Source organism: Lycorma delicatula, chromosome 4, assembly GCF_047948215.1.
Source record: "Lycorma delicatula isolate Av1 chromosome 4, ASM4794821v1, whole genome shotgun sequence".
NCBI classification, from domain to species: Eukaryota; Metazoa; Arthropoda; class Insecta; order Hemiptera; family Fulgoridae; genus Lycorma; species Lycorma delicatula.
This window is the reverse complement of record NC_134458.1, coordinates 7,016,280-7,043,660: the sequence shown is the minus strand read 5'-3', so window position 1 is coordinate 7,043,660 and position 27,381 is coordinate 7,016,280. Positions and strand designations below refer to the sequence as shown.

The following is a 27,381-nucleotide window of genomic DNA, read 5'->3' as shown; positions in this document are numbered from 1 at the left end:
ATCAGAAGAGGCTTTGGCGAGACCAGGAACGTCACGGTTATCACCTCCTATAGAGCAGCGTGCAAACTCGTAGAGCAAAGGCTCAGGATAGGCTGGATAAGTTGCAGAGCCTATATACGCGAGGACGAAGACAGGTGGTATCGTTGTTGGGGGACAGGACATAGACGTCAGGACTGTAAGGGCCCAGATAGGTTGGAACTCTGTTTCAATTGCGGCGGTCGAGGTCATAAGATTGCTGATTGTCGAGAACCGAAGCAGTGCCTCGACTGCAGAAGCAGAGAACATAGGACTGGAGCTTGGCAATGCAAGAAAGACCAACATGTATAGAACATTATTCGCTAATTTGAACAGGAGTATCCTCGCTCATGATCTAATTGCACGAGTCGTCGTCGAGAGAGAAGTTGATTTCCTTGCTGTTGCCGAGCCGAATAGATACGAGGCAGCCAAGTCATGCTGGATCGCTGATACTCAGGGGGATGTTGCTGTATGGTCTGTATGGTTTGGTTACGTATTCGGTTGAGGTCTCATTTCATACAAAAACATATCAAGTTTGTCACCCAACATTCATTTTGGTTCGATATGGCTGAAGTCAACTGTAGTGCATTTCATTTCACATTTTAGTCAGCAAGTCGGGCATTACCTCTGCTGCTGCGGCGTTAATTCGAAGTCTTAGCTCAACAAGATCGGCAGACAAAGGTGGTACTTATTATATTAAATATTGAACCTATTATATATTAAAGCTCGGGTATAAACCCGATTTTTATTAAAACCCCTCAAGGGTCAAATCTAGCGGTAGCGAGGGGGTCATGCAATTGAACCTTCACGACCGATCCACCGACCTGGGAATCGAGTATCAAAACATCATGGACTTCTAGGCAGTAGTGAGTTGGTGCCCCGTCTTGGTCATCATCGTATAACTGAGAAATTACAAAATTTTGTAGCATGTCCAAAAAATCGATGACATTTACGGTTGCCTCGTGGAAGAAGAACGGACCAAACAGTCTTTGTTTGCTTAGGGCACAAAAAACATTGACCTTAGGGCTATTACGAACGTGCTGCAAAGGTTCACGAGGGTTTCTCTACCCGAATTCGGTAGTTATAGGTGTTCACCTTGCCACTGATGTGAAACGTTGACTCATCACTAGAAATAACATTTTCTAAAAATGAATCGTTGTCTCCAATTCTATCAATCATTTCCACACAAAACTGCAGCCGGACAACCAAACCAAAACACACAGCAAGCACGTTCCGCACCAATAAATATATCCATTTTCCTGGTGGCCGAATTCGGTACTAATGAACTACCTGAGTCAAAACTTGATGTGTTTTGATATGAAATGAGACCTCAACCGAATCTGTAATTTATCTAAATAAATGTTCATATGCTTTTAAATTTGCGAAGTTTTTTTTTAAATCAGCCGATATTTAATCGACGAATAACACTACGAACCGAACGTTTTGGACTTCGTCGAAAAGACAGTCGAATTCTTTCTGTGTATACGGCACTTTTTTTGGCCTACCCGGTGAGTGTCCTTTCAAAACGCTTCCGATTTCCAAGAAACTGTTCGTACCACTTATGCATGCTATTGTCAGTAGGAAAATTTATAAACTCGCGTATAATTTCTGTGTACAACAGTCACTAAATCTGTTTCTGCGAACAAATACACGCACAATGCTTCCTTTTGCGGCTACGTCACGGTACTGACCCTCGTGCTCCTAACAACTTGGCCTGTGCAACAGTTTGTCACAGCTACTATCTGGTGGAAAACGTGTAAACTAAAATTTAATTGTTCTTGCTTCACGATTAGGCATACAACACTATCGAGTGCTGCAAAATAAAACTAATATTCGTTGTTGAAACCTCGGAGTTCTTTTTCGGACAACTAATATTTTTGTCCAACAAAAATATTTAATCATCATACCTAGATATACACTGGTTCCGAAAAAAAACAAACGCGCTTTTTCTTAATATGTTTTACTAATAACCAGAAAAACTGTAATTTTGAATACGACGATTCTGTTCCAAACAAGCCAAATGCGGTATAATTTTACACGATGGCCTTTTGGATGACAGTATTAAAAAAAAAAAAAAAAAAAAAAAAAACATTCTTAGGCAACGATTAAATTTTTGCAAACGTTTTACAATAAGCCAACTGGGAATTCATTGATGAATCGTCTATGAAAAAGACTAATTTGGTTTCAATTTATTAATTAGGTAAATTTGTTTAGGGAAGGAGAAAAATTTATTTAAACAGGTGTCTGACGAAGAAACTGAAAGAACTTCAGTACATCTTTTATAACAAAAAGTAAACAAAAAATTTCATATAAATATGGATCCGGATTCGTTTCAAATTATATCTTGCGAAAAATTTCGCCCTGATATCTGATCCATCTGTAAAATTAAGCCATACTGTAACTCTTAGAATTCAAATTAAGCGTAATTTGACTAATTCATATTCTCACTTGAAAGATTAAATAAAACAAATCTGATAACTGTACCTCTGATAATAATTTTTGAAAAAATTATTTTGAAAAAATTATTATCATTATTAAGCACAAAAAATTGGTGTTGCAAAATACAATTTTTTAAATTTGACGTACAGTAACTTCATTGAATTGCCAGTAAACAAATAAAATTTGTAGAGAATTTAATTCTGAGTAAATCTTTTTAAGTGTGTCAACTGAACAGGATAAGAGGTTAAGAAATTTGACTTTTATTACTACAATGCAGAGCAAAATTTGGTAGAAAAATGCTGTATTATAATTATAAACCGAAACAAGAATCATTTCAATAAGGAAACATTAAACAAAGCGATAGTTTGTTTAATAACATTAGTTAAAACTTGATTTTCTTCCACGTTAATAAGTAATATAGAAACTTTCTATAAGAAATGTTTCACGTGTTGATGTAAGTTCGATAATATGCAAGATGTGTTATATATTATAACATTTATATACGTAAACATTTTGTGATACTATCTGTAGCGCAGGAATTCCTTTTTTGTGAAAAAAAGTTTTACCTGGAACCATTCAGCCAAATCATTACAGTATTATACTTTAAACCGATTAAAAATAGTCGGAGTGTAACATTATTTTTATTTTTTCAAGTTTAAACCCATCCTAAACCAGAAGTCTTCTTCGGGCCAGTATCTTTAATTATAGGCGACGGCCGCAATTCAGTACAAGCAATATTTTAATCGAATATACAAATATTTATGTTGTTTTTGTAGGGCTGTATCCTACCGGTCCTAAGCCAAAAAGTCAAATCTCAATACACACTAATTTTGAGTTACGAAAAATTCTCTACATTTTATTTTATATGACTGTATTTAAATTCTTGTTATTCAATAATTTATGTTTACACAAAGAGTTAATTTTTTTAAAGTTTTATTTGAGAAGAAATCGGGATATACCCGTTTGACTTATTAAAAATAATAAGATGAATTTTTATAACTAATTCTTTTTAAGTTCGCGGGCCCCCACAAAAACGTTTGAGGAGGGCAACGGGCTGAGACTCATGTTCTAAACCATCTTGTGTCCGATTTCAGGGGTTTATTATAAATAAAAAGAAAAAATCAAGAATTTTTTTTTACAGGGTGTCGGAGGTTTAACTTATTAGATGCCAGTGATAAATCCAAAAGGAGCCGATCAAACGAACTCGGCTCAAGGGCAAAGAACAACATTCAGACCTCCCTGGGTGAAAGAGGGCCCGTCACCACTACCTATGCCTTCAGCCCCGTGGACCAGAGCTATAGCTAGAGAAGCGGCCGACGACTCGCCAGACGCAGAGCAAGGTTCATCGACCAAGGTAGCAGAAACTTGCGCGTAACGTATATGAACTATTTGTACTGAGCTTAAACTTAATTTTTTTGTAATAAGTACGAAATATATACCAAAATGTTATTTATAACATTTAGTTATTTAATTAAATTAATGAAAAAAATATATATAATATACATATGAAATCGTACACTACCTTTGTATGAAAATGAAAGATAAATAAAAAAAACTTAATGTAGATTTCAAATTATGTTACGTAAATTAGATTATGAAATCCCTGGAAATTAGTAGCTATAGATTTGATATATAAGTTTATTAAATCAAATTTTACACAAATTAGGCGATAGGAAAATCTCCACAAAAAGTTTTAATGTGAATCTAACAAGTCTTATGTGCGTATAAATAGATGTGAAATTAACCGATGATAGAAATTTATTGTTTATTAATTTTTATCTTTTTTTCTCTCTCTCTACAATTTTTATCGATAAATTTTCCTCTCCCTGTACTTCTTTACGCTAAAATCACCCATCATCTTTCATTATCACTTTTCTCACGAGCGTGAATGTGTGTATGTAAGAATACGGAAATTAATAAACGGATGGACGTATGTAAATGTGTATTTTTGTTATACGTTTAATATCTTAATACAAGTGTTTATCACCATTAATACGTTTGAAAAAGCAGAAATCAATATCTGTGTATGTACAGGCAGAAAAACCACAGCTGAGGAAGCAAAGCAAAATCACAATAGTGCCTTCTCAAGCTGGATTAAAAGAAAATGGAAGTACGGTAAGTACTCTCACTAGTGACTTAAATAATTTCTGTTTGTGTGTGTATGTTTTTTTAGTATATATTTGCAAGATTAATTATCTGAATTAAGAACATATTTATTACAAATTATTATACTTATTTTGCAGCATTGGGTGGCGGTAAAGGTACCGCAGCACTGTATACAGAAAATAACTTTAAGGAGTAAATTAGCGATCAGTAAAAACGTTTCAACAGTTAAATATCTATGAAGAATATATATTATTACAGCTAAATAAAATAAAAATTAAATTTATTCAAGGATAAAGCTGAAAAGTGGATAGTATCGTTGACAATAATTTAATAGAAAACATTTTATTTTTTAACATCTACCACGAACCTTTTTATAAAAATTGAACACTCGAGAGTTAAAAATAGCAGTCGAACTTACCGATAGATTCATGCTTCCTAAACAGCCAGACAGCAGAATTTTGCATTTTTATTTTAATTATTTAGCTTACTAGCTAAATAATTAAAATAAATAATTTACTGTTTAAAAATTCTACTGAATTTTTAAACAGTAAATTTCTATACAATTAATTTTTTAAAGGGAGTTTTGAAAAATTAGAAAGCCACTTTTATTAACGACTCCGAGGGTTTGAAAAATTATTTTACCACAAATTTCTTCATACGGAAAAAAAGGAAAAATTAATCTTTTTTCAACTTCTTTCGCACCTCTGGGCCCAGCAAATTAAAATTTTAAGGTTTTCCATTTAAATCTGCTAAGAGATTAAACAAAAAAAGAAACTGACAGTTTGACTGTTATAAGTCCCGATCCTGAGACTTAAGCTTCATGTGTAGTTGATTTTTTTAGACTCGTTTTAATGTCTCTCAGTGTAATAGTGATTTCCAAACGTTAAGGTTCTTTATTGCGTTAATTTTTTCAGGACAAAAACGTCATACTGCAATAAAGCAAATTGCGACTATTCCAACTTTATACGTAGATTCTTTGTGCATTACCTAATTCAAAAGTTACTAAGCTATTTCCCAAAAATGATTAATTTTATATTGTTATAAATTAACAGCTTATTTTTACAAAATATTTATTAATTTATACAATAATATTATTTTTATGTAGGTCGGCAAACAAGTTAAGACCTAGTATCGGGATGCGGTATACATATGTGCCTGGATTTCAAAATCTGTCTTAAATCAAAATAATTGTAAATAATAAAACTTGTAAGTAGTATACGTAAATTCGTTAAAAACCGCTACTTTCATTAGAAATATTTTACTATTTCTACGTCAAAGTTTCTTTAAGTAGTAGGGGTGAAAAAAAAAAATTGGATGTAACTTTTTTCCACGTCCGTTGGGAACTACCCAAACCTAAATCCTTGGATATCATTATTTCAAATGACTGTAACAATTTGTCCTTATTTCATCTTTGTAAACAGATTATAAGATCCCCATTTATTTCTCATTCAGTGAATTTATCTTTTTTTGAGACAATAATTTGTGTCTCACTCATTGAAATGCTGTAAAGCCCAAAATTATGTCTCACTTTTTTGTAATTATAATTAAACAGAATTTAAGATAAAATGAAATTTGTAAAAAGTTTATAAATTGAAAAGAAAAAAATTGCCGTATTGTAATCAGGTATTGCCGTTTTGAAATAACATTCGATCTATTAAATTCAAAGGGTGAATCCTCCATATGGTCTGGTGATTCTGTAGCCGGAAAGACGAACGAGCGATATAGTTTACTTTGAGATTTCAGGGTCTTAAAAATGAAGCCTTCTTATCAGCTATTACTTTAATTTTTTTTTGTCTGAAATATTTACTTATTATTTAATTAAAAAACGCATAAAAACGAGGTAGTATTAATTTAATACGTAAGAGCTTAAAATCTTTTCCGGATTGGTAATTTCTTGTATTTAATATTTGATATAAAATTCAAAATTGCAAGGTTATCGATTCTGTTCTGAGTATTTCCTGTGAACCGACCTGCTCCTTTTTTTAAACCGCTTACATTAATTAAAATTTTAAATGTTTAACAGAACGAACCAGCTGTCGGAGCAAAACAAGAAAAAACAATTCCAATTAAAATAGAAAAAACAGTGCCGATAACCATCGAGTCTAGATCAAGATCTAGCGAATCACAATCAGAAAAACTACGTAACGAAAGGCCGATTTCGATAACTACAGAAGTACCGATTGTTACCGTAGCTCGTGAAAAGCCAAACGAGCCTCCATCAAGGAAAGAAGTCAGGATGGAGCAACCACCTCCACCTCCTCCGCCTATGCAACCTTCAACCGGAAGACCACCTCCACCTCCACCACCACCTCAACCTACAATCGGTGAGTTTACAATAATATAATAATAATAATAATAATAATGCCCTGAGGTAAATAATCCCCACGTCCGAAACATAACATCAATGTTCCACGTCCAGGGCGGAAGCAATTGTACATAAGTACGATTCATAAGCTGGCTAAAGGGGATCCGGGTGTTCTCCTTGGAAATGGAATTTACTTTGGCCTGATTCCATCTGCAGGCCATAATACAAGGACTGGATTTTCGGCCACCTGCAGATATGAAAAACATTAATGATTAAAGACATGGATTCACACCACCTTTAGAGCTGGCGATGTGGCGGCCAGGGTCGAAGTGATTGAAGTTGTAACGGAGGCCCTTCCACTGACCACATGCCCCCCCCCCCACCCCGCGATGGCAAGCATGTAGTTAAGGTGCCCATGTATGTCGGTGCATGACAGTCCTGCAAACATCGGTGTGTAGAAGCTTAGTGCAGAGGCTTAGTCAGTGCAGAGGCTGAGCATCCGCTCTCTGCCAGGACATATGCCGATTCCACCAGAGTACCGGACTGGACCTCCAGGGTTGGAAGCCCTGAAGTGGGGGTGTACCCCGGCGGCTAGCCTTGCTACAGAAGGGATCAACTTATCATGCAGATTGAAAAAGCAAACGTGGCAGAGGGTTCACGTAAACACCCTCGTCTAGAACCAGCTGTTTCACCTGAGTCAAAACGGAGAAAGATCTTTGAGTGAAGACGTATAGAAAATGAAGCTAAGAACTTTCAAAGATCTTTATTCAAGAAAAGTGTACCCAAACTAAAGTATTTGGTAATTACGAGAGATAATGGAAATTTTTCGAGAGTAAGCCCCTTTCTTATTGTTCGAGAAATAAGTAAATGTACTGGACGCACAGTTAATGAAATCAGGAAATCATATACTGAACTTCTTGTGGAGACTACTAATGATGCACAGTCGCAGAATATCCTAGGGCTTAAGAATATTGGCGAATTTGCTGTGCATGTCGATCCGCACGGCACACTCAGTACCTCAAAGGGTATTGTGGCCTGTCGGGATCTGCTGAATTGCACAGAGCAGGAAATAGTCCCGGAATTAACACCACAAGGAGTGATAGAGTGCCGCAGGCTGAACATGAGAAGAAACGGCGAGGGCCTACCTTCTGCTTCTCATGTCCTCACCTTTAATAGACCAAACCTGCCGGGGAAAGTACGTGCAGGAATCCACAAGTTGGATGTGCAAGCTTTTGTACCGCAAACAATGCGGTGCTTCAAGTGCCAACATTTTGGCCACACCGCTGCCCGATGCGAGAGATCGCAAATATGCGTGTGTGATAAAGAGGTTCGTGAATGGGGAGCCATGTAAGGATCCTCCTTCATGTGTAAACTGTAAGGGTCAGTATTCGTGTAGATCAAGAAACTGTGTTGTCTACAAAGAAGAAGTAGCTGTGCAGGAAATCAAAACCCTGCATAAAGTCAGCTGCCTTGAGGCAAAGAAAATTGTAAATGCCGGCAAGCCTAGAACAGCAAAAACTTATGCTCAGGTTGCGGCTACTGTACCTGCATCTGCTCCACCTGCTGTCGATGCAAACCAGCTTCTTGGAAAATTTGCGCCCACTTTGGCTGATATGATTAAGAGAATTATAGAAACCAAAACGAAGTCTTTCAGTCATAAAGAAAACACAAAGCCGTTGATAAAAATACAGCCTCCTGATTACACCTCGAATAGAACCAAAAATGCATCTAATAAGAAGACAAATACCATGCCGGACTTCCAAGTTCGTCTGACTGAACTACTAGATGATGGTGCAAAGAAAGTGACTGCTTTGCAGTTTTCTATGGAAGCTCTCAAGCCTCCTACAACCGAGGCCTCTAAACTACAGAGGCCATTAAAAACCACATAGGGAGGGCCTGTTTCCTCCCTCCCTGAGGCGGTGACGGGTGCGGCTCCTGTTGCAGGGGTCTTCCAGTTTCCCGCCTCACAGTCGGAGCCTACACCAAGCGCCGATCCATGACCGTCGTCGTCTGCGGATTTGATAGACTCCGAATTGGAGGCCGGGAGCCATACGGGCGATGACATTCTTAACAAACACGAAGCTGTTCGTAAAATGGAAAAGAAGAGGAAAAATGGGTGGCCGAAAAGCAAACCCAGATAATAAACTAATTAAATACTAGCGAGTCGATTCTTCAATGAAAAATTAATGAATGTTTGCCAAACATCCATAAACTTCAGCTCTTGGTACACGATGTAGACCCAATTTGTATATGCCTGTAAGAAACACACTTCTGCCGAGGTGAAAACTTGCAACTAAGAAAATACAATACATTTCGACGAGATCAACCGCCAAATATAAGAGTTAGAGGTGGAGTAGCTATATTAACATCGACTACAGCTACCACCGAAGCGGTTGACATAAACACAAATCTGTAAGTGGTCGCAATCAGAATGAAGCGTCCGCGGCAGATTTTCACTGCAGCATATACTTACCGAATTTTAATTGGAAGGAGGATGACATAGCATGATTAATTGCTCAGCTTCTCGCACCCATACTACTAGTGGGTGAATTCAATGCACATAATTCTATTTGAGGGCCGGATCGAGTAGATCTCCGTGGAAGAGTTGGAAATTGTTGAGAATTGGAAAAGTTCCTACTGAATTCTGATTTCATTATCTTAAATTATGGTTTTGGAACTTTTTTCAGTGCCAGAGATAGATCGACATCCTGTATAGATTTAGCACTTATAAGTGCATCAATAGCACCGAGGTACACTTTCCAGGATTTAGAGGATCTACATGAAAGCGATCATTTTCCGGTGCATATTCTAACGTTACAAGAAATATATATCCCATCTCCGAAAGATGGATGTTTGATAGGACGAAACTCTATGAAACAACTAGAATTATCGAAGCCGATGCCGACGCTATAACTAATGTCATACTTGACTCGGCATCAAGATATATTCCCAAAACATAAGGGAAAGCCAAGAAGCAACCCGTTCCGTGGTGGGACAATGAAATAACTGAAGCTATCAGAAGAAAGAAAAGAGCATATAATGCTTTTAAGAAACGTCCAACATTAGAAAATCTAATTATACTTAAAAAATACAGTGCGTATGTAAAAAAGACATGATAGATGTTAAAAAAACGATCCTGGCAGCAGTATGTGTCGACCATGTACAGAAGTACGACTGCGTCAGACGTTTAGAAGAAAGTGAGGGATATTTGTGGGCGTAAAAACTATACTCTCATAACTTGCCTTCAGTATGAAGATGAAATTATAGATGTTCTAAACGAAATTACAGAGTTACTAGCCAATCGTTTCGAAGAAGCACGAAAAACGGCTAATTTTTATGAATATTTCAGAACAACAAAAACAGAACTTGAGGGCCTGCTAAATTTTACAACTGAAATTAATTATTCGTATAATGTACCATTCAAAATAGAAGAACTTGTGAAAGCGTTGGAGAGAGCAACACAGCTGCTAATCCGGATGAAATTCATTATAACATGATCAGGCAGTTGAATACCACTGCAAAACGTACATTGTTAGAACCATAGAATCAGATATGGCCGGATGGAATATACCAATGCAGTGGAAAAAAATCACATATTATTGCAGTTCTAAATAAAGATAAAAATTTGACAAATCCCAATAGTTACCGTCATATTTCTTTGACGTGCGCTATGGGAATAAGTTTAAAAAAAATGATAAACAATCGACTCGTTTGGATTTTAGAAAAAGAAAATCTCTTATCCTCACATCAAGCAGGTTTTCTACAATACCTACCTCAACTACAGATCAAATGATTAACTTAGAGAACATAATATATAATAGCTTTATCACAAGAAAACATTGTGGCGGAGTCTTCTTTGATCTGTAGAAGGCATTTGATATGACCTGGCGACATGGAATAATGCTTCAATTACATGAATGCAATCTGCCAGTTTTATTCAGCAACTATATGAATGACCGTACTTTCCAAGCACACGTTGACAATGAATATTCATCAGAAAAATGATTGGAAAGTGGCATACCACAAGGCTCGCCGTTGAGCGGTACCTTGTTCACGATCGCCATCAATAAACTAATATTAGCAATTCCAGCAGAAATCAGCAAAAGTGTTTGTGCCGATGATCTGGCAATTGTGTATGCCAGCAACACTACAGCTATGGTGAAGTACAAATTGCAACGTGCGATAAACGCCGTCAGTGAAGTTGCGAGGAATAATGGTTTCAAATTTTCACTTGAGAAAACGTGCTGTCTACACTTCTGTAGGAAGAGAATTCCTAACCGAAGTCCTGTTTTGACCATCGTATATTATACAAGGAAAATGTACGGTTTTTAGGCCTAATACTAGATAAATCCCTTACATGGTCATTGCATGTAGAGGACTTGAGTGTTAGATGCAAAAAAGCCAAAAACATTATAAAATGTTTATCCAACATCAATTGAGGCTCAGCTAAAAAAATACTACTGAGGCTGTTTTAAGTATTGATTCAATCGAAACTCGATTACGGATGTATTGTATATTCATCCGCTAGAAAGTCGCATCTACGAAAGTTAGACGTAATGCATATCAGCGGAATAAGATATACCACAGGCTCATTTTGTACAAGTCCGACGACTAGTCTACTATCGGAAGTCGGAATAATGTCACTGCATTATATAAGAGAGATCCTATTGCTAAGATATGTAGAAAATGTATAGGCCTTTCTTACCCAAATAAATAATAAAACTTTCAACAATTATCCTTTGGCTGCATTATATGAACATCGTACTACCAATTCCAGACCAGCCGAAATTAGGTATCACGAATTAACAAGAAAGTATGAAATTGCTTTACCAGAGACATTAGCAATTTCTACAAGGGAAATACCGCCATGGCTTTTACCAGCGGTAAACACATGACTGGATCTCTCTCGTGCAAAAATAAAAGAGAAGCCAGCAGTAATCATCCAACAGGAATTTTTATCAACCGTCAGTAGTTTAGAAGAATACATTAAAATTTATACTGACCGTTCTAAAACTGAAGATACTATTGGATGCTGCATATATGTAAATGGAGAAGCCCATTTTTGGAAACTGCCAGATATGGCCAGTGTTTATATGGCAGAACTTATTGCCATACAGCAAGCTCTTCGCTACTCGGAGCACTACTGCGAAAAGAGAGTTCTAATATTTTCCGATTCTCTAAGTGCACTTACTGCAATTCGGAACAAGAACATTAAGGACGTCCTTATTGTAAACATCCTGTCTATTTTGTATGTTTTAAATAAACCAGGACTGCGATGTGTATTTGTATGGACTCCAGGGCATGCTGGCATTGCAGAGAATGAAAGTGCAGACGAAGCTGCCAGAAAGGCGACAGTCTGTGATAACCTGGATATAATTCCTGTACGAGTGGCAGATGTTAAAAATTGTCTTACTAACACAATAAGAAACCGGTGGAGTAATGATTCAAGAAGATTAAAATACCAAACTAAACTCAGTTGAAACTTCTCCATATAAATGGAAGAGCGACCTGAAGCTGACTCGCCGAGAACAAGTGGCGGTGACCAAACTGAGAATCGATCACACGCGAATAACAAATTTATATTTGTTAATCGGCGAAGAAAGACCAATGTGCGGTATATGTAATAAAGAACTTAAAGTCAAGCATCTAATGGAAAAGTGTACCATATATGAGAACCTCAGAAAGAGTTTCGGTGTAATAAATAATATTGCTGCTTGGGTTTTCACGCAAATAAACTCGTTTATAAAATTATCAGGAACACAAAACTTACACATTTATACTATGTTTATTCAGGACTATGTAATAACTATCTTTGAAGATCAAACGTTTTCAGTCTACAAAAGATGTTCGTACCAGTTTCAGAAAAGTACATCTTGCTAGCGGATTCGTGACCTGTACTCGGTCCGTAATGCTTCATTTCTTAGATTCGTTGGTTTACAGATTTTTGACCCTTTACCAGTGATTACTTTATAAGGGAAAATTTTTTTATTTGAAATTAAGTTGTACATAACCTCTGGGAAAAAAGGAAATATTAAACTGTTTGTAGTTCAGTTTGCCGAATCCAATAACCATTCTACGGTTCAGAATCCCTTCCACGAGTAAACATTCTTATTCACCGGACTCCATCGTACACATAAATGGAAAAAAAGTATTTCTTAAACCGACTGAACATATGTGACCGAAGTGAAAAGTCAGGCAGCAGTTGTAGAATTCATATACCGACCGACAAAGCGTTTCTCATATTTTATTTTTCTTGAATTCGAAATTTAAATAATTTAAATTAAAAAAACTTTATTATCAACTTTTTTTATCACCTTTATTGTTTATTTTAATATTAAAATTTAAAAAAGAGATATTTTGAGGATCTCCAAATTAAAAAGGTTATTAATAGAAAATAATGGTACTTGCTAAAAAGTTGTGATCGTACATTATTTTGGGTGTGTAACACAATAAAATGAAAACCAAATGTGTTGCATTTAATAATATTTAATTAAAGAATTTTCCCTCCCTCTATTTTGTAGACCAAATAAGATTTTTCAAACAATCGTTTGAAAATTCGTTTTACGATTCTGATAAAACTCTTAAAGTAAATTTCTTACTAAATCATTCTTCCAGATTAATTTGTTTTGCAACAGAAATTACTGCGGCTCGTAACTTAGTAAGAGTTTTTTTCTTATCGATAGATTAATTATTACGTTAATGTTGATGAGTAATAGATAAATATTAGAAAACATGTAAAAGATCGATTTCTTTTTTTTGTGTTTTACTACGCGTCTCAAAAATTTAACCGTTAATTTAATTAAAGCACCAACTCGTAACTAAAACAATTAAGATTTTTATAACTTTCAATTTAAACAAATAAAGGTTAATATTACGTCCCCTTTATTAATTAAATATTTCAGATTTCATTAAATTACTTCAAATAACGTCAAACTATTTTGTAATTAGATTCATCTGGTTTTATAAAAATGTCGCGTTTACTCGGCATCACCTTACAATGTATCGAAAAGATTTGTGTGATTTTTTCGAACTGTTACTGTTTATTCTTAAACTTTAAACTTATTGTAAGTTTTACTTAATGCGTAAAAACGGTAAAAATTAAGTCAATATACAACGAAGAACTCCGCCATTTAAAATAAATTAATATTTAACTACTATTATAGTTTATTTATTAATTCATCCTGGACTAACAAAAAAATGAATACCGTACAATATCTTCTGTTGTTTAATCTCGACAATTATTCTGGCTACAATGCCAGCAAGCATTTCGACAGAACCTTATGTTGCCGCCAAAAGAATTACATAACTGAAGACAGACAACCCGATCGCATTTAAATTATATAATGGTTATTACACAGTATTACACGCAGCGGATCAGTTTTAAAGTTTATAAGTTCTACTTGGTCAATATCAATGATAAAGACCGGTGAGTCTCGGCTAACAATACGTGACGTAATTAAACCTAACGATATGAAAATAATAAAATTTTAACCGTGTTAAAGTGGACATAATACTCGAATAGCGGAGTGCTGGATAATTAAGCGATGATAAACATAATAATATGTAACTGAAGTATAGTAACGTCAATATACAAGTGCAAGAATGGAAGGTCAGTAACTCGGTTATTTAGTAGATTAATATAAATTATTTAGTATATAATACGGTTGTTTAGTAGATTAAGTTATATTTTATATAAAAAAAATTTTTTGCAATTTTTATGATTTGGTATTATACAATTGAATTTTCCTACAATTAGTACCGTATATTATTTTTAACAAAAATGGATGCATTAATCTGTTGTTTTACACTGTCTTTCCAAGTTTTATAATGTCTATGACTCATGGAATAAAAGTGTTGTAAAAGAGCTAATTGGTTAATTTTTCTAAGAGTAGTGATGTTCATTAAGACCCGATCGCTATAGTAAATAGATTCGCTTGTAGAACTAAATATCATCTGGAATTTGGTAAGCTTGCATAATGTGCAAATGTATGGCTTATAGAAAAAGGTAACCGGAGATCGATTCACTCTTCACTTTTCTAGCAGGCTTGGTATGGTAAGTTTGACATCATACTGACAATAGCTATGTTATTTTCAGGTGTAACTTGTGGCTTATGTCAGCTCTAGTCGCCATGTCATTGTGGCTCATGTCACCTGCTTAAAATACAATTTCTCATCTGTAATGACCAGACATGGGAAGTACTAAGATCTTTTCCCATTGAAGAAGCTATGGATGATGTAATATTATGTATAATAAGTAAAGGATCAATCACCAAATATAAAGAAAATAATTCGTCTTTGAGGATCATCTTTTGTGTACAATTGTCTTTCGCTTGAGATAATTCTGATTTAATTTTTCTTCATACCACATAAATGATATTGTGGTAAGGGTGTAGTGGACGTTGTTCCTTCATAAGAATGTTGTGGCTGCTTTAATAATTTTAAACAGAATATTTTATTTTTGCATAATTATTTTAAATGCCTTGTGAAATATATTACAGCTACAGTTCAGTGTTTGTGAAATTTCGTATCCCGATTATATTTTCATTTTAATAATCATTTCATATTCACATAATTCTGATTGAAGAAGTTGAGGGAATATTGATTTCCTTGACCTAAATTTAAAGTAAAGGAAATGAGTGTAAAATAATTTTTTTTCAGAAAGAAAACCTATGAATGCAGATAAAGCATCCAAACTTGAAGCGCTGCGGTCAAGACCACGCAGACGTCCAGACTGGACGGATATGATGAAAGAGGTTGAACAAGGCACAAAACTAAAACATGTGCAATGCAATGATCGTAGTGCACCCATACTTCCTAAATCTAAAGCTAAGGGACAGGTAGATTTCATCATTAAACCGTTTTAAATCATTGTTTTGCATATGTATACGCATGTATATATAAACATATATATTCACAGATACGAGTATTAATAACATCAGGTGTGTCTGATAATACTCGTATCACGTATAATATTTATTATATTCCAATAAGTAGTTTACTGTGCGAATAATTACTTATTCAGTGCTCTAGTGTGTTTAATTATTTCTGGAAAAAGTTGATTGGCCAGTTAGTGATGGATTTAAACATATTTACAGTATATTGCAATTCTTTATTTAACGAATGACTTTAGTCGGTTTTTGTGTCATATTATTTTGTATCAGCTTGTTATTAATATCTGAAAACAAACTGATAAATGATGAACATTTTTTTTTATTTACAAACACGATTAATGATTGTTTGTAGTTTAATTGCTTACAGTTTTATAAAACATCATTTGATTCCGCTTTTTTTGATAATTAAAATAAGAAAACTATCTAGCTGCTTAACTTCAAATCATGTTTCAAATAAATTCTGAGCTCTTGTGCCAGAAGATCGATTACTGAAATAAAAAATTTAATTCTTGTAAATTTAAAAATTTTGTTGTAGAAGAAAAATGGAAAAAATTGATGTAATTGAATTAAGCTGTAGAAAAACAACTATAAAATTATGTTTTAAAATATATTAATTTGTTCAAATAACCAGAATTCTGTTATAAGATTTAAGGAATGCCTATTTTTGTATTTGTCTGAACCAAATTGTTAATATAATAATTACAATAGAATGTTAATAATTGGAACTATTACATTTGATAATTTTTTCTTTTTTTTTTTAAAATTATAAAATAGCTTACAGCTAAATCAATAAGAAAAATAATTATTCTTAATATACAAAAAGTATAAAATATTTTTTTGGGAATCAAGGCTGCCCACCAATAAATGTACATATTTGTCAGTATGTGGCTTCTAGAGCAGCTGGTCTTGATTTCAGTTCCAGCAAATTATTTTCCCTATCATTTTAATTTCATTCATCTCATCTTCTTCATTAAAGTTCATGCATGAGAACATCCAAGGTTTTAATAATAAGAATAACAAATAAATAAATACAGAAACGAAAACAATTCAACATAAACTAAATTTAAATAGGAAATGTTCAAAAACTATTATAAAATAAAAATTTGTTGTAATCAGATAGTAAAACCAGAGATTTTATATGCATGTGAGTACTTAAACATGAACACAAATATGGAAAATATAGAAAAGAAGGAAAAAAGAATAATATTAGATCCTACAGACATAGAGATGGAAATTATTAAATATATCAAAATATAGAAAAAATAACACAATGCTGAGTGAAGATTGCTGTTCTTTAGTCTCCTCATCAGACCCACCAGGTTGGTCTAGTGGTTAACGCGTCTTCCCAAATTAGCTGATTTGGAAGTCGAGAGTTCCAGCGTTCAAGTCCTAGTAAAGCCAGTTATTTTTACACAGATTTGAATACTAGATCGTGGATGCCGGTGTTCTTTGGTGGTTGGGTTTCAATTAACCACACATCTCAGGAATGGTCGAACTGAGAATGTACAAGACTACACTTCATTTACACTCGTACATATCATCCTCATTCATCCTCTGAAGAATTATCTAAACGGTAGTTACTGGAGGCTAAACAGGAAAAGAAAGAAAGAAGTCTCCTCATCAGAATGATTAAAAATAAGTTAACTAGGCAATTTTTTATTCTTCTGTCACAGGACAGAAATAAATTGGAGTAAAGAATTTAAAAAAGACTTTTTTAAATATTACAGAAAAATTTATTAAAAATAGACACCTTTAAAACCAAAAATATGATGTCATAGGCTTCCGATAACAAAAGACCAGGAAAGAAAATCAACAGCGAAATGGCCAGAAGAGTGCAAAGGACAATTAGAGAGAACGTATAGGTTCTTGGAAGAGAGAACAAAAAAGGAAAAAGAAATGAAGGATGTTAGAATATAGTCCTTAAGTGGTCAAAATAAAAAAAGAAGAATTAAAACTATTCAACAGTTAACAAATTTATACATCATCTTTATTTATTTTATAAGCATCACAATAATCTTTTTTTAGTGTTTTATATTCGCTGGTTATTTATTTAACATCAATCTTCTTTTGTTATTTAAAAAAAACATAATTAAACTACACATATTTCTCCTACCTAACCAAGGTAGGAGAATTCAATGGTTTTTACTTTTTAAAATTTCCCTAAAACTATTAATGATTACTTAATAAAATTACAATGAACATCTAGTTTTAGGTTTTTATTTTATAGTAAATAATTTTTACAATCACATTTTCTATTTATAATTTTATAACAATAACTGTTAACTGTTTTTTTACTCTTTCTTTGCATAAATATATACTGTACTACTTATGAGCAAATTTAATGTGGTATAAGAATCAGTTCTAATTACTAGATCATCATTATTAACTGAACCAGTTTTGGTTAAGATATATACACAATTTGTAATATAAACCTTAGATATGCAGACCATACATTACCATCTTAATGTAGTATTTTAATAATTAATTATAACTGTGGTATTAATAGCAGATTTATTATAATTATCTTAAACAAACCTTCCCGTACACTACAGTTCTGATACATAAATATGTCAAAGAAATGGATTCTATCATTAATGGTTCCAATTATGACAATCTATTGTAAAAATACAGCTTCATGAAATTAGTCTGATTAAGATCAACCTCTTTCAATGCTTCTATTTATACTTAATAACTAAAATTGTAAAAGATCATGAGTCTTCAATTACTGTCCTTTTCTTAACTCTTCTAAAAAAAAAATTTCATTTGATATTAAAGGAATGTGATGTTTAAGCTTGAGTGAATATTTTTCGTAAAGGTGTGTCAATATTAATTAACTTTATGCACTTACTGCTGTCTAGATCCCTCAGAGTTATGTGGTAGATATCATTTAATGAGAACCAGTATTCTAAAAACAATAGCTCTTTTTATAATCAAGAAAACAGCAAATAAAAAAAATACTAAACTTTAATTTCCACATATACAAATAATGCTAGAAATAAGAATATGTATTTTTAGATTCTGATTTAAATAGAACTAAATATTTCATTTCTGTTCTATTTGTTAAATCTGACCTCAATTCACAAAAATATATGAACATTTATAATACAGTTGGAACTATTTATAATTAGTTAACTGGATTCATTAAATCAGTATGTTTACGCAGTATTTTATCATCAAGATGTGTGTTTACACAGATACATCACGAAAATTTAAATATCTTATATTTACTTAAAAGATTTTCCATAACATTACAATATTACTGTGATTAACTCTGAATAATATGATTGGTTCTTAATTAATTATTTGGAGGAAATAGAATCTTAAGCTGCTAGCACGCATTAATTAAAACTACTGAATCTCTTAGTACTAAAACAAATGAAATTTAAAAAAACTGGATTGTTTATCCCAAAAATTAAATTTTTTTTGAAATATTCTTGGAATGTAATGTATATTTACCGAGAATAATTTCTGGAATAGCCAAACGGGGCAAAAATAAAAGTATAAAATACACATCTTAAAAATCATATTTCAATATTTTACTTGCTTTAAAATATTCAATGAGCAAACATTATATTCAAGCAAAGATATAATTAGTAATAAATAAATAAATAAAGATATATAAAATAATACAAAATAAAACAAAGAGTATTTTCAGATACATGATCTAAGATGGAGTGATATGTAAGATCATTCAAAATGAAAAAATTAACCACTGCTTTTATTTAGAAGATGAGGGATATAAAAAAAATGACTTGAAACTTAATGATTAAAATTTACAATTGTTGAGATATATTTATTGAACATTATAATGTGATAACGTGATGAAAATTAATAATTACCAAAAGGTTTTGAATTTTTAATCAGTGTAAAGGTTATATAATTCACCATTACTGAAATATTTAACAGACAGTATCTATTTGAGCTGATCCACTGCTGACAACAGAGGTGATTGCAGAAGTACTATAAACTGATTGACTTCATAATCTACTGATTTTTAAAACAGTAACATAAAATCCTGCTGAAGTTTTATATGTGGTAAAATTCAGCCTATAAATATTTATAGGATCTATATTATTCTGAAGAATTCCACATGTAAATATTTATTTATATGTAAGGAAGAAATAGCTGAATATCTCACAAGCATCTAATAGGATAATGTTCACACATTTACAAATAATTAAATAGATCTTACTAGCAAAGTAAAAAAATAATTAAACCTGTTTAGCTTTGGTTAAAATCAATTATAATCAATAAAATTAATCTTGAAGATCAGTAAGGGTAAAATATACTTAATGTGTATGCAATAATCCAGTGACTGTGATACAATACATGTAAAAGAGAGCTAGGGCTTAAACAAAGTACATCACAGCCCTCATTCATTAACACAAAATTATCCAGACAGTGATGATTCCCATTCTATAGTCGCAGTTATGATCAGATTTCATGTTCTTTGTGGGCAGAATTTTAAGTTAAACAAAATAAAATAAATTCCTTTGAAAAGTTAATCGATCAAGATTATTAAGTCTAAATCAAAAAGATTACGGAAAGTACTGTAGATCATACAGCACTTGGTAAGCTACGTTTTTATTTCTCTTTGCTACAGCTGCAAAGAATGTTATTTAACTGGATACAAGATGTGAATATTTTTAATGAAGACTGACGGAATTCAGTTTGGATAAATATAGATAAGCTTTCATTTTGAAGAGTACTTCATATACAGAATAATGAAAATAAACTTATAGAATTCCACATGCGTTCAGTAAAGTTGTTTGGAGTTTATCTGATCCTTTAGGTAATTTTTTTACTTCTATCAAAATTTTCAACACTAAATATAAAAGTATTGTTAGTAAATTGTTGCATATAACAATGCTTTATAAGTCATCTCGATGAGTAACTGTACAGATACATATCAGTGTCTGTAAATATAAAGATAATTTTTATATCACATTGTGTGGTGAGTAACAACACAATTATTAAAATTAAAATAAGCTAAACATGTTCATACGTATATATGTACATAGATTGATAAATAAATAAAAAATTTATTTTTATAATGCTGATTATTATTTTATACTTTCTGTTAAAGTTTTCGTCATAGTATTCACTATGACACACAGTCAGCAACAACTCTGATTACACATGATTTTTATTATTGTAAAATTACTAAAAACTATCATGTATTATAAAATCATATATTTAAAATCATGTATTTAATGTTGCTGCTGACAGAGAAGAATACATTATGAAAGCACTTTGAAAATATATATAAAATAATTGTCAGCACCACAAACAGAAATTTTTAATATATATCTACTAATTCTGCTAGGAGGATACATTTTAATAAAAATATTTATCAATCATATACATGGATGTATGCGCATATTTTATAACAGAAATAAATGTGTTCTGTAAGGAGTTTACTTTTAAAGAATAAAATGAAATATAAAATTTACTTCCTAATCGATTACACTATATGACAATTTAGTGTATACTAGTTCTTACAGCAACAATGTTGACGAACAACGAATCAGCAGCGGATGGGAACACATTCTGCAGTGAGCACAGGTACAAAATAAACAATAACTTCTTCATAACATCAGCACAACATAGTCTGGCATCAGAATTTTCAGATAATATTTTCTTCGGCCTGTAAAATAATGCTTTTTTTAAACATCATATGAAGAAAATCTAACCACTTGTAACAAACATGTCAAAGAATGAATGCATCATTGTTTCATTTGTATAAAATCTACAGACATTTAATCAAACTATCTAAAACTCATTACCGGTTTAAACCGGTTTTAACTGTCGAAACACAAAAAGAAATGAAGACCAATTTGGGCATTTAAACATCATGTAGCATGTGAAACAGTGCATCTCATACTAAGTCAGTCATCTCAGACAGTACATTTCTGGTTGTTACTCATTTAAATAACAGTCTGTGCTTGCGGTAGTGTAAATTAAAAATGATCGGCATAATATATTAAATTTATTTTTATGTATCACAAGTATTATCAAATAACCACGAAAACAGAATTAATATGAAATAATAAAACTAATATCACTAATTATGAATAATACCTTTTTACGCTTATAATGTTTTTTTTTATCTATTGAGCTGGTTTAATTGTATCATTAATCATTATAAATAGAGACTAAAAAACAATTGTAAACAGGGATAACACAGTGTCCTTAAATCTTTCCTAAAATTCTACTTTCAAAAAATTATATAATTTAATACAGCTTAAAACTGTAAGTTTAACCTCAACACACGAAATATAGCATTGATTTAAAATTTACTGTTTTCAGGAAAAATAAGCCCCATTATCTACAGCAAATATTTTAATCCGTTTTATTAAAGCAAAGAAAAAAGTCTACCTGACCACATTTAAATAAAAATCTATACATTTTGAATAAATGAAATATACATTTTATTAATTTAAGTAATAAATACATTAAGTAACAGCATAACTTAAATATTAATTTTGTAAAAAATGTAAAGGGCAAAGTTGTTTGGTTTATATTTCCAGTGATAACCTTGATAAATATCTATAATTGACTGTGTTTTTTATAACTATAAAATTTAGAAGAGCTGTTAGATTAATGATAGTAGTGAAACTAATTAAACTTTGTAAAAAAATTTTTGATTTTTCAAATGGTTCAAGTTTATTCACGTACAAAAATAAACACTTTACTCAGATCGTGTAACAATTCTACAATATATAGGTTTTATAGGACATTTTTGGTGTGCTATTCTATAGATAACAAAAAGTAATTTATCCATCATTTGCTTAGAAGGATTTAGGAAAAACCTTGATTGGAGCAGCATCCAAGGTTCATATAAAATATACTTTTATAATAAGTTATATAAATTCTTCTAAACTATAGAGGATCAATAATATATATTTCAAATTTCTAAACTGTATAATTTCTGAATGGCTAATAAAATTCAATTATTTATAGTCTGCTGTAATATATATTACATCAGACTATAACTGGCATTAATTTTCTGAAACCATAATTTCAGTCTGATTTAATTTGATATTTTTTCCTGTGAGTTTTTTTGTTTTGTTTTAACATTAGTCAAACATCACACTGAGTAGAATTTTTAAACTAAATCATCATATTTATATATATTATAAAAAGAATAGTTTATTTTTTATCATTGACTGGGATGCTAAATATATCTCTCCAATTTTACATTTTTTAATTACATTTTTAAAGCAATATTTTAATATGTTTTGATGAAGCAGAGATCTCTGCAAAAGCACTAAAAAACTAGAAAACAGAAAATATGCATATAAGCATTAAACATATGAAAATTACTTTTTGTAAATAATTATACTGTTATATTTTACTCCTAGGGTGCAACTTGCTATTTACTAAAAAATTCTTAACTATAACTTATTATATAAATAACAACATATATATATATATATATATATATATATATATATATATATATATCAAACAACATGTTGTGATTAATAATCAACATATATCAAAAACTACTGAAGATAGATTGTTGAAAATTTGTATACACATTCTTCTTACAATGTATGTGCGTAAGTAAGGATTTTTTTAAACTCTGAGTTTAAAGGGTTAAAATGGAGTAACAATGAAATTTATTATTTTTTTAATTTCTTAGTAACAAATAAAGATATCAATTTCATTTTTGGTGTGTGTAGTCTTCATGTGAATATTTAAAAAAACAATTTTTAGATATTTTGAAATTCAACCTTGAAAGGGGGTGAAGGATGGTGAAAAAATTTTCAACAATGATTGCAAATGTTCCCCGTTTTCGACTATACTAAATGAAATATTCAGTCGATTTGGGGTTGTAAATTCTCTTCAGATAGATATCTAAAAACTTTTCAGTATTTTTTTGAATTTCAGTTTTTTAAGGGGTGAGATGGAGTATGGCATGGGGGCTCAGTAGACACAATCACTGACACTGTTATTATATGTGCAAAGCAAGTAGCTGCACCTGCCTCTGGTTACTAACAAAACATAAAATTAAAAAAAATTGACCACGATGAGAAACACAAGTAACTATATGTATAGCGCAGACAGGGATGTTAATATATTTATAAATGTCAAAATATTAAACATTCAGTTACTAATTTACCATTAAATTTTTTTTAGCGTAATCTGAATTTTAATAAAAACTTCTTTCAATCCTAATCGATTTGTATTACTGGCATTCCATTATAAATAAAATATTTATCTGTACAATATATTTAGCATTAAAAAAGCATGCCCATTAAACAGAGATTCTTTACTTACCAAACTAGTAGTTTGTTAGAATAAACTTGTTCATATAGATGTGATGAGATTGGTAAATTATTATATATTTATATTTTTTTTAATATAGACATTGTATTACCATATTCTTTTTAAATTTTCATATTCTTTTATGATGTGAATCATTATTATTACGAAATAGCAGAAAATTACAATTTATTTATTATCAATTAAGCTGTAAAGAGAAAAAAAACATCAGTATAGCAAATAAATGTTACATATGACATGTAAAGATGTTATTTGTTGCATTAAATCTTGTATATATATATATATATCTGTATAATAACAATTGAGATATAATCAACTTGAATACATGCAATACTACTCTTTATCAAAATATTTCTCTCAAGCACCAACCTTAATATTATTAGTGATGTCCCATTAGCTGGATAACCCTTTGTTCTAAATTGTATAGGAAACTTTCTGTCACTTTAAGACTAGTGGTGTGCAGTGAAATGCTTGCATGATTGCTTGCTAAAATTGATTTTTCTTCATTGAAATTATATAAATTTATATTTTTTAAAGAAAGTTTGTAATATTATAATAAATAATAAACTGTAAATGCACAAATTAATTTTTCATAAAATAATCTCATTTATGACAAATTAATTAATATCTTTTACTAATTCAATTTACTTTTATAAACATTTTGGTTGTTGAAGTAATAATAACCTTATTTATGGCATTCTTAAGCAATAAAAAACATTATAAGGATGCTGAAATGCCCTTTTGATCTGAAATATCAACTATTTATGGCCAGATCAAAAGTTAAAAGATATATTTAATGAATAAAAAAAAAATAATATTAACAACAGTCAATTTTTTACAGTAAATTTTTTATTTCCTCTCATAATTAAAAAAAAATTTTAATTAAAAAAAAAATATTGAAATTCCTTACTAACAGTAAAATAGAAAACATTAAGACCGGTTAAACAAATAATAATAATAACCACCATCCCAAGAACAAGTGGAAGAATTTTGGAAAAACATCTGGTCGAGTAGCGCAGAAGATAATAAAAATGCCGCCCGGATAAAAGCAGAAGATGAAAAATGGAGGAACATTGAAACAATGGGTTACAGTAACATCACACTCAATGATGTGAAGGAAGCAGTTAAGCGCATTCAGAATTGGAAGTCGCCAGGATCGGATAAAGTGCATAGCTTTTGGCTAAAAAAGTTTGATGTAGTGCATCCAATCTTAGCAGAGGCATATAATGGTATAATTGAACATCCAGAGAATACACCTAAGTGGTTACCAGAGGGGATAACATTCTTTTTGCCTAAAAGTAATAACACGAACAACCCAGCTCAATATAGACCCATTACATGCCTTCAGACAACATATAAGTTATTGACAACAATTATTGCCAACAAAATATACAAGCACCTGGAAACCAACAATGTCCTCCATTTGGAACAGAAGGGATGTGCAAAAGCCGCGAGGGGGAGCAGAGAACAAATAATCATAGATACGGTACCCATGCAACAAGCCCAATACACTAAAAGAAATCTATGGATGGCCTATATAGACTATAAAAAAGCATTTGATAGTGTGCTGCACTCGTGGCTGACGAAGATCTTAGAAACCTATCAAGTGATGAAAAGACAATTAGGTTTTTGAGGCATGCAATGAGTGCTTGGAGCACGATACTAATTGCAAACAGTGGAACAAGAAAAATACAAACAGGACCCATAAATGTAAGTAGAGGAATATTTCAAGGGGACGCCCTGAGTCTGCTCTGGTTTTGTATGGCTATCAATCTGCTTTCAAGCATGCTAAAGGAGGCAAGATACGGTCACAATATAAAATCGCGAGCAGGAGATTAAAAACTGGTACACCTTATTCTATATGGGCGATTTAAAGATTTATGGAGGGACTGAACATCTTTGTGGTCCCGAGCTATCCGAGCTGGTTGTGGTTGTGCTTCTCGGTTTCGCTGTTTGCAGCGATGGCGGGGGGCATGACCGTGATCCGTTTTGCCGACGTTGAGCGGAATACGGACGAGGAGTGCTCAACCCTCTTCTTCGTTGTGGAGCCGGGTTGAGGGTGGGCTGCTGTGAGGTTGCTCTGCCGAAGTCTTGCGCCGTCTAGCGTGTATCAGTCACTTCGGCCCTTGGCAGTGATTGTTCTGTGGGTAAGGGTATCGGAGACCTTACTGCTACGTGCAAGCCCTGGGATGTCGGTATCGTTGGTCAGGCAGTACCTGGCTCCCCGACCCGGGTTAAATTTGTGAGACGCGGCTGACTGGAGGAATCCAGGCAGGATCTACGACTCGGGGCACGCCCAACCGTCTCTCCGCCCGCACCTTACGACATATTGACTGGTGACAAACGTTTTTTATGGAACAATCTACTTCCACATTATCTGTGGCAGAGGGTCTACACAAAAACCCTCGTCTTGGAGAACCTTTGGCCTCAGATCGAAGCGAAGGAAGAGTTTCGATGTTAGTGATAAGAAAAAGTGGAATCGAACTAAATATCAGCTGAAGAGTCAGTCATACCGAAGTATTTGGTTGTACGAAGAAGTGAAGGAGATTTCACAAAAGTCAGTCCTTTTGTGATTTTGCATGGAATCACAATAACCGCCGGAGGACCACGTAAGGAGGTTAGAAAGACAACTTTTGGGAATGTTCGTCGAAACTGTCAATGATTTACAGTCTTCTCAGCTTCTTAAAGCTAAGAAGATCGGTGTAATGGATGTTGAAATTTCACCTCATGGCACTTCGAATACCTCTGAGGGATAGTCATGTGCAGAGATTTATTAAACTGCACTGAAGAGGAAATAGTAAAAGAACTTTTCGAACATAATATTGTAGCGTGTAGGCGATTGAATACTCGATGCAACGGAGAAGTACCCTCTGCGTCGCACGTCCTCACCTTCAACAAACCAAAGTATCCGGAAAAGATAAAGGCTGGCTTCCACAGGCTTGAAGTGCGTCCGTTCATTCTCTACTCTACTGAGGTGTTTCGGATATCAACGGCTTGGACACACGCCAGTATGCTGTACAAGGCAACAGGTTTGCTCTTGTGGATCCCCACTTCATCCAGATGAACTGTGCAAGGATCCACCCATCTATGTGAATTGTCATGGACATTACTTGGCAAGATCGCAGAATTGCCCAATGTACAAAGAAGAAGTAGCCATCCAGGAGGTAAAGATGATACAAAAGGTCAGCTACTTCAAGACTAAGAAGATAGTTCACAACAGAATGCCTAACTCAACGTTCAACGTCATATGCTCAGGTTGCAGCTGTCCCTTTAGCTTCAATCAAGCCAAAAGATGTCATATCTGAGCAATCACCAGCCCTAGCGAATATGGTT

General features: G+C 32.7%; 1 protein-coding gene across 2 annotated transcripts in view; it reads left to right on the top strand.

The window, feature by feature from the left end:
• Positions 1-27,381, top strand: part of LOC142323073 (uncharacterized) — a 105,244-nt gene that overhangs the window by 26,543 nt on the left and 51,320 nt on the right. The window contains exons 2-5 of one of the 2 annotated variants that reach the window (XM_075362228.1): positions 3,596-3,808; positions 4,489-4,569; positions 6,584-6,884; positions 15,524-15,702. In XM_075362228.1, the coding sequence (XP_075218343.1) occupies positions 3,620-3,808; positions 4,489-4,569; positions 6,584-6,884; positions 15,524-15,702 (750 nt within the window). In that variant the 5' untranslated portion in view covers positions 3,596-3,619. The remainder of the gene's footprint in view (positions 1-3,595; positions 3,809-4,488; positions 4,570-6,583; positions 6,885-15,523; positions 15,703-27,381) is intronic. The other variant, XM_075362229.1, reaches the window with a different exon arrangement.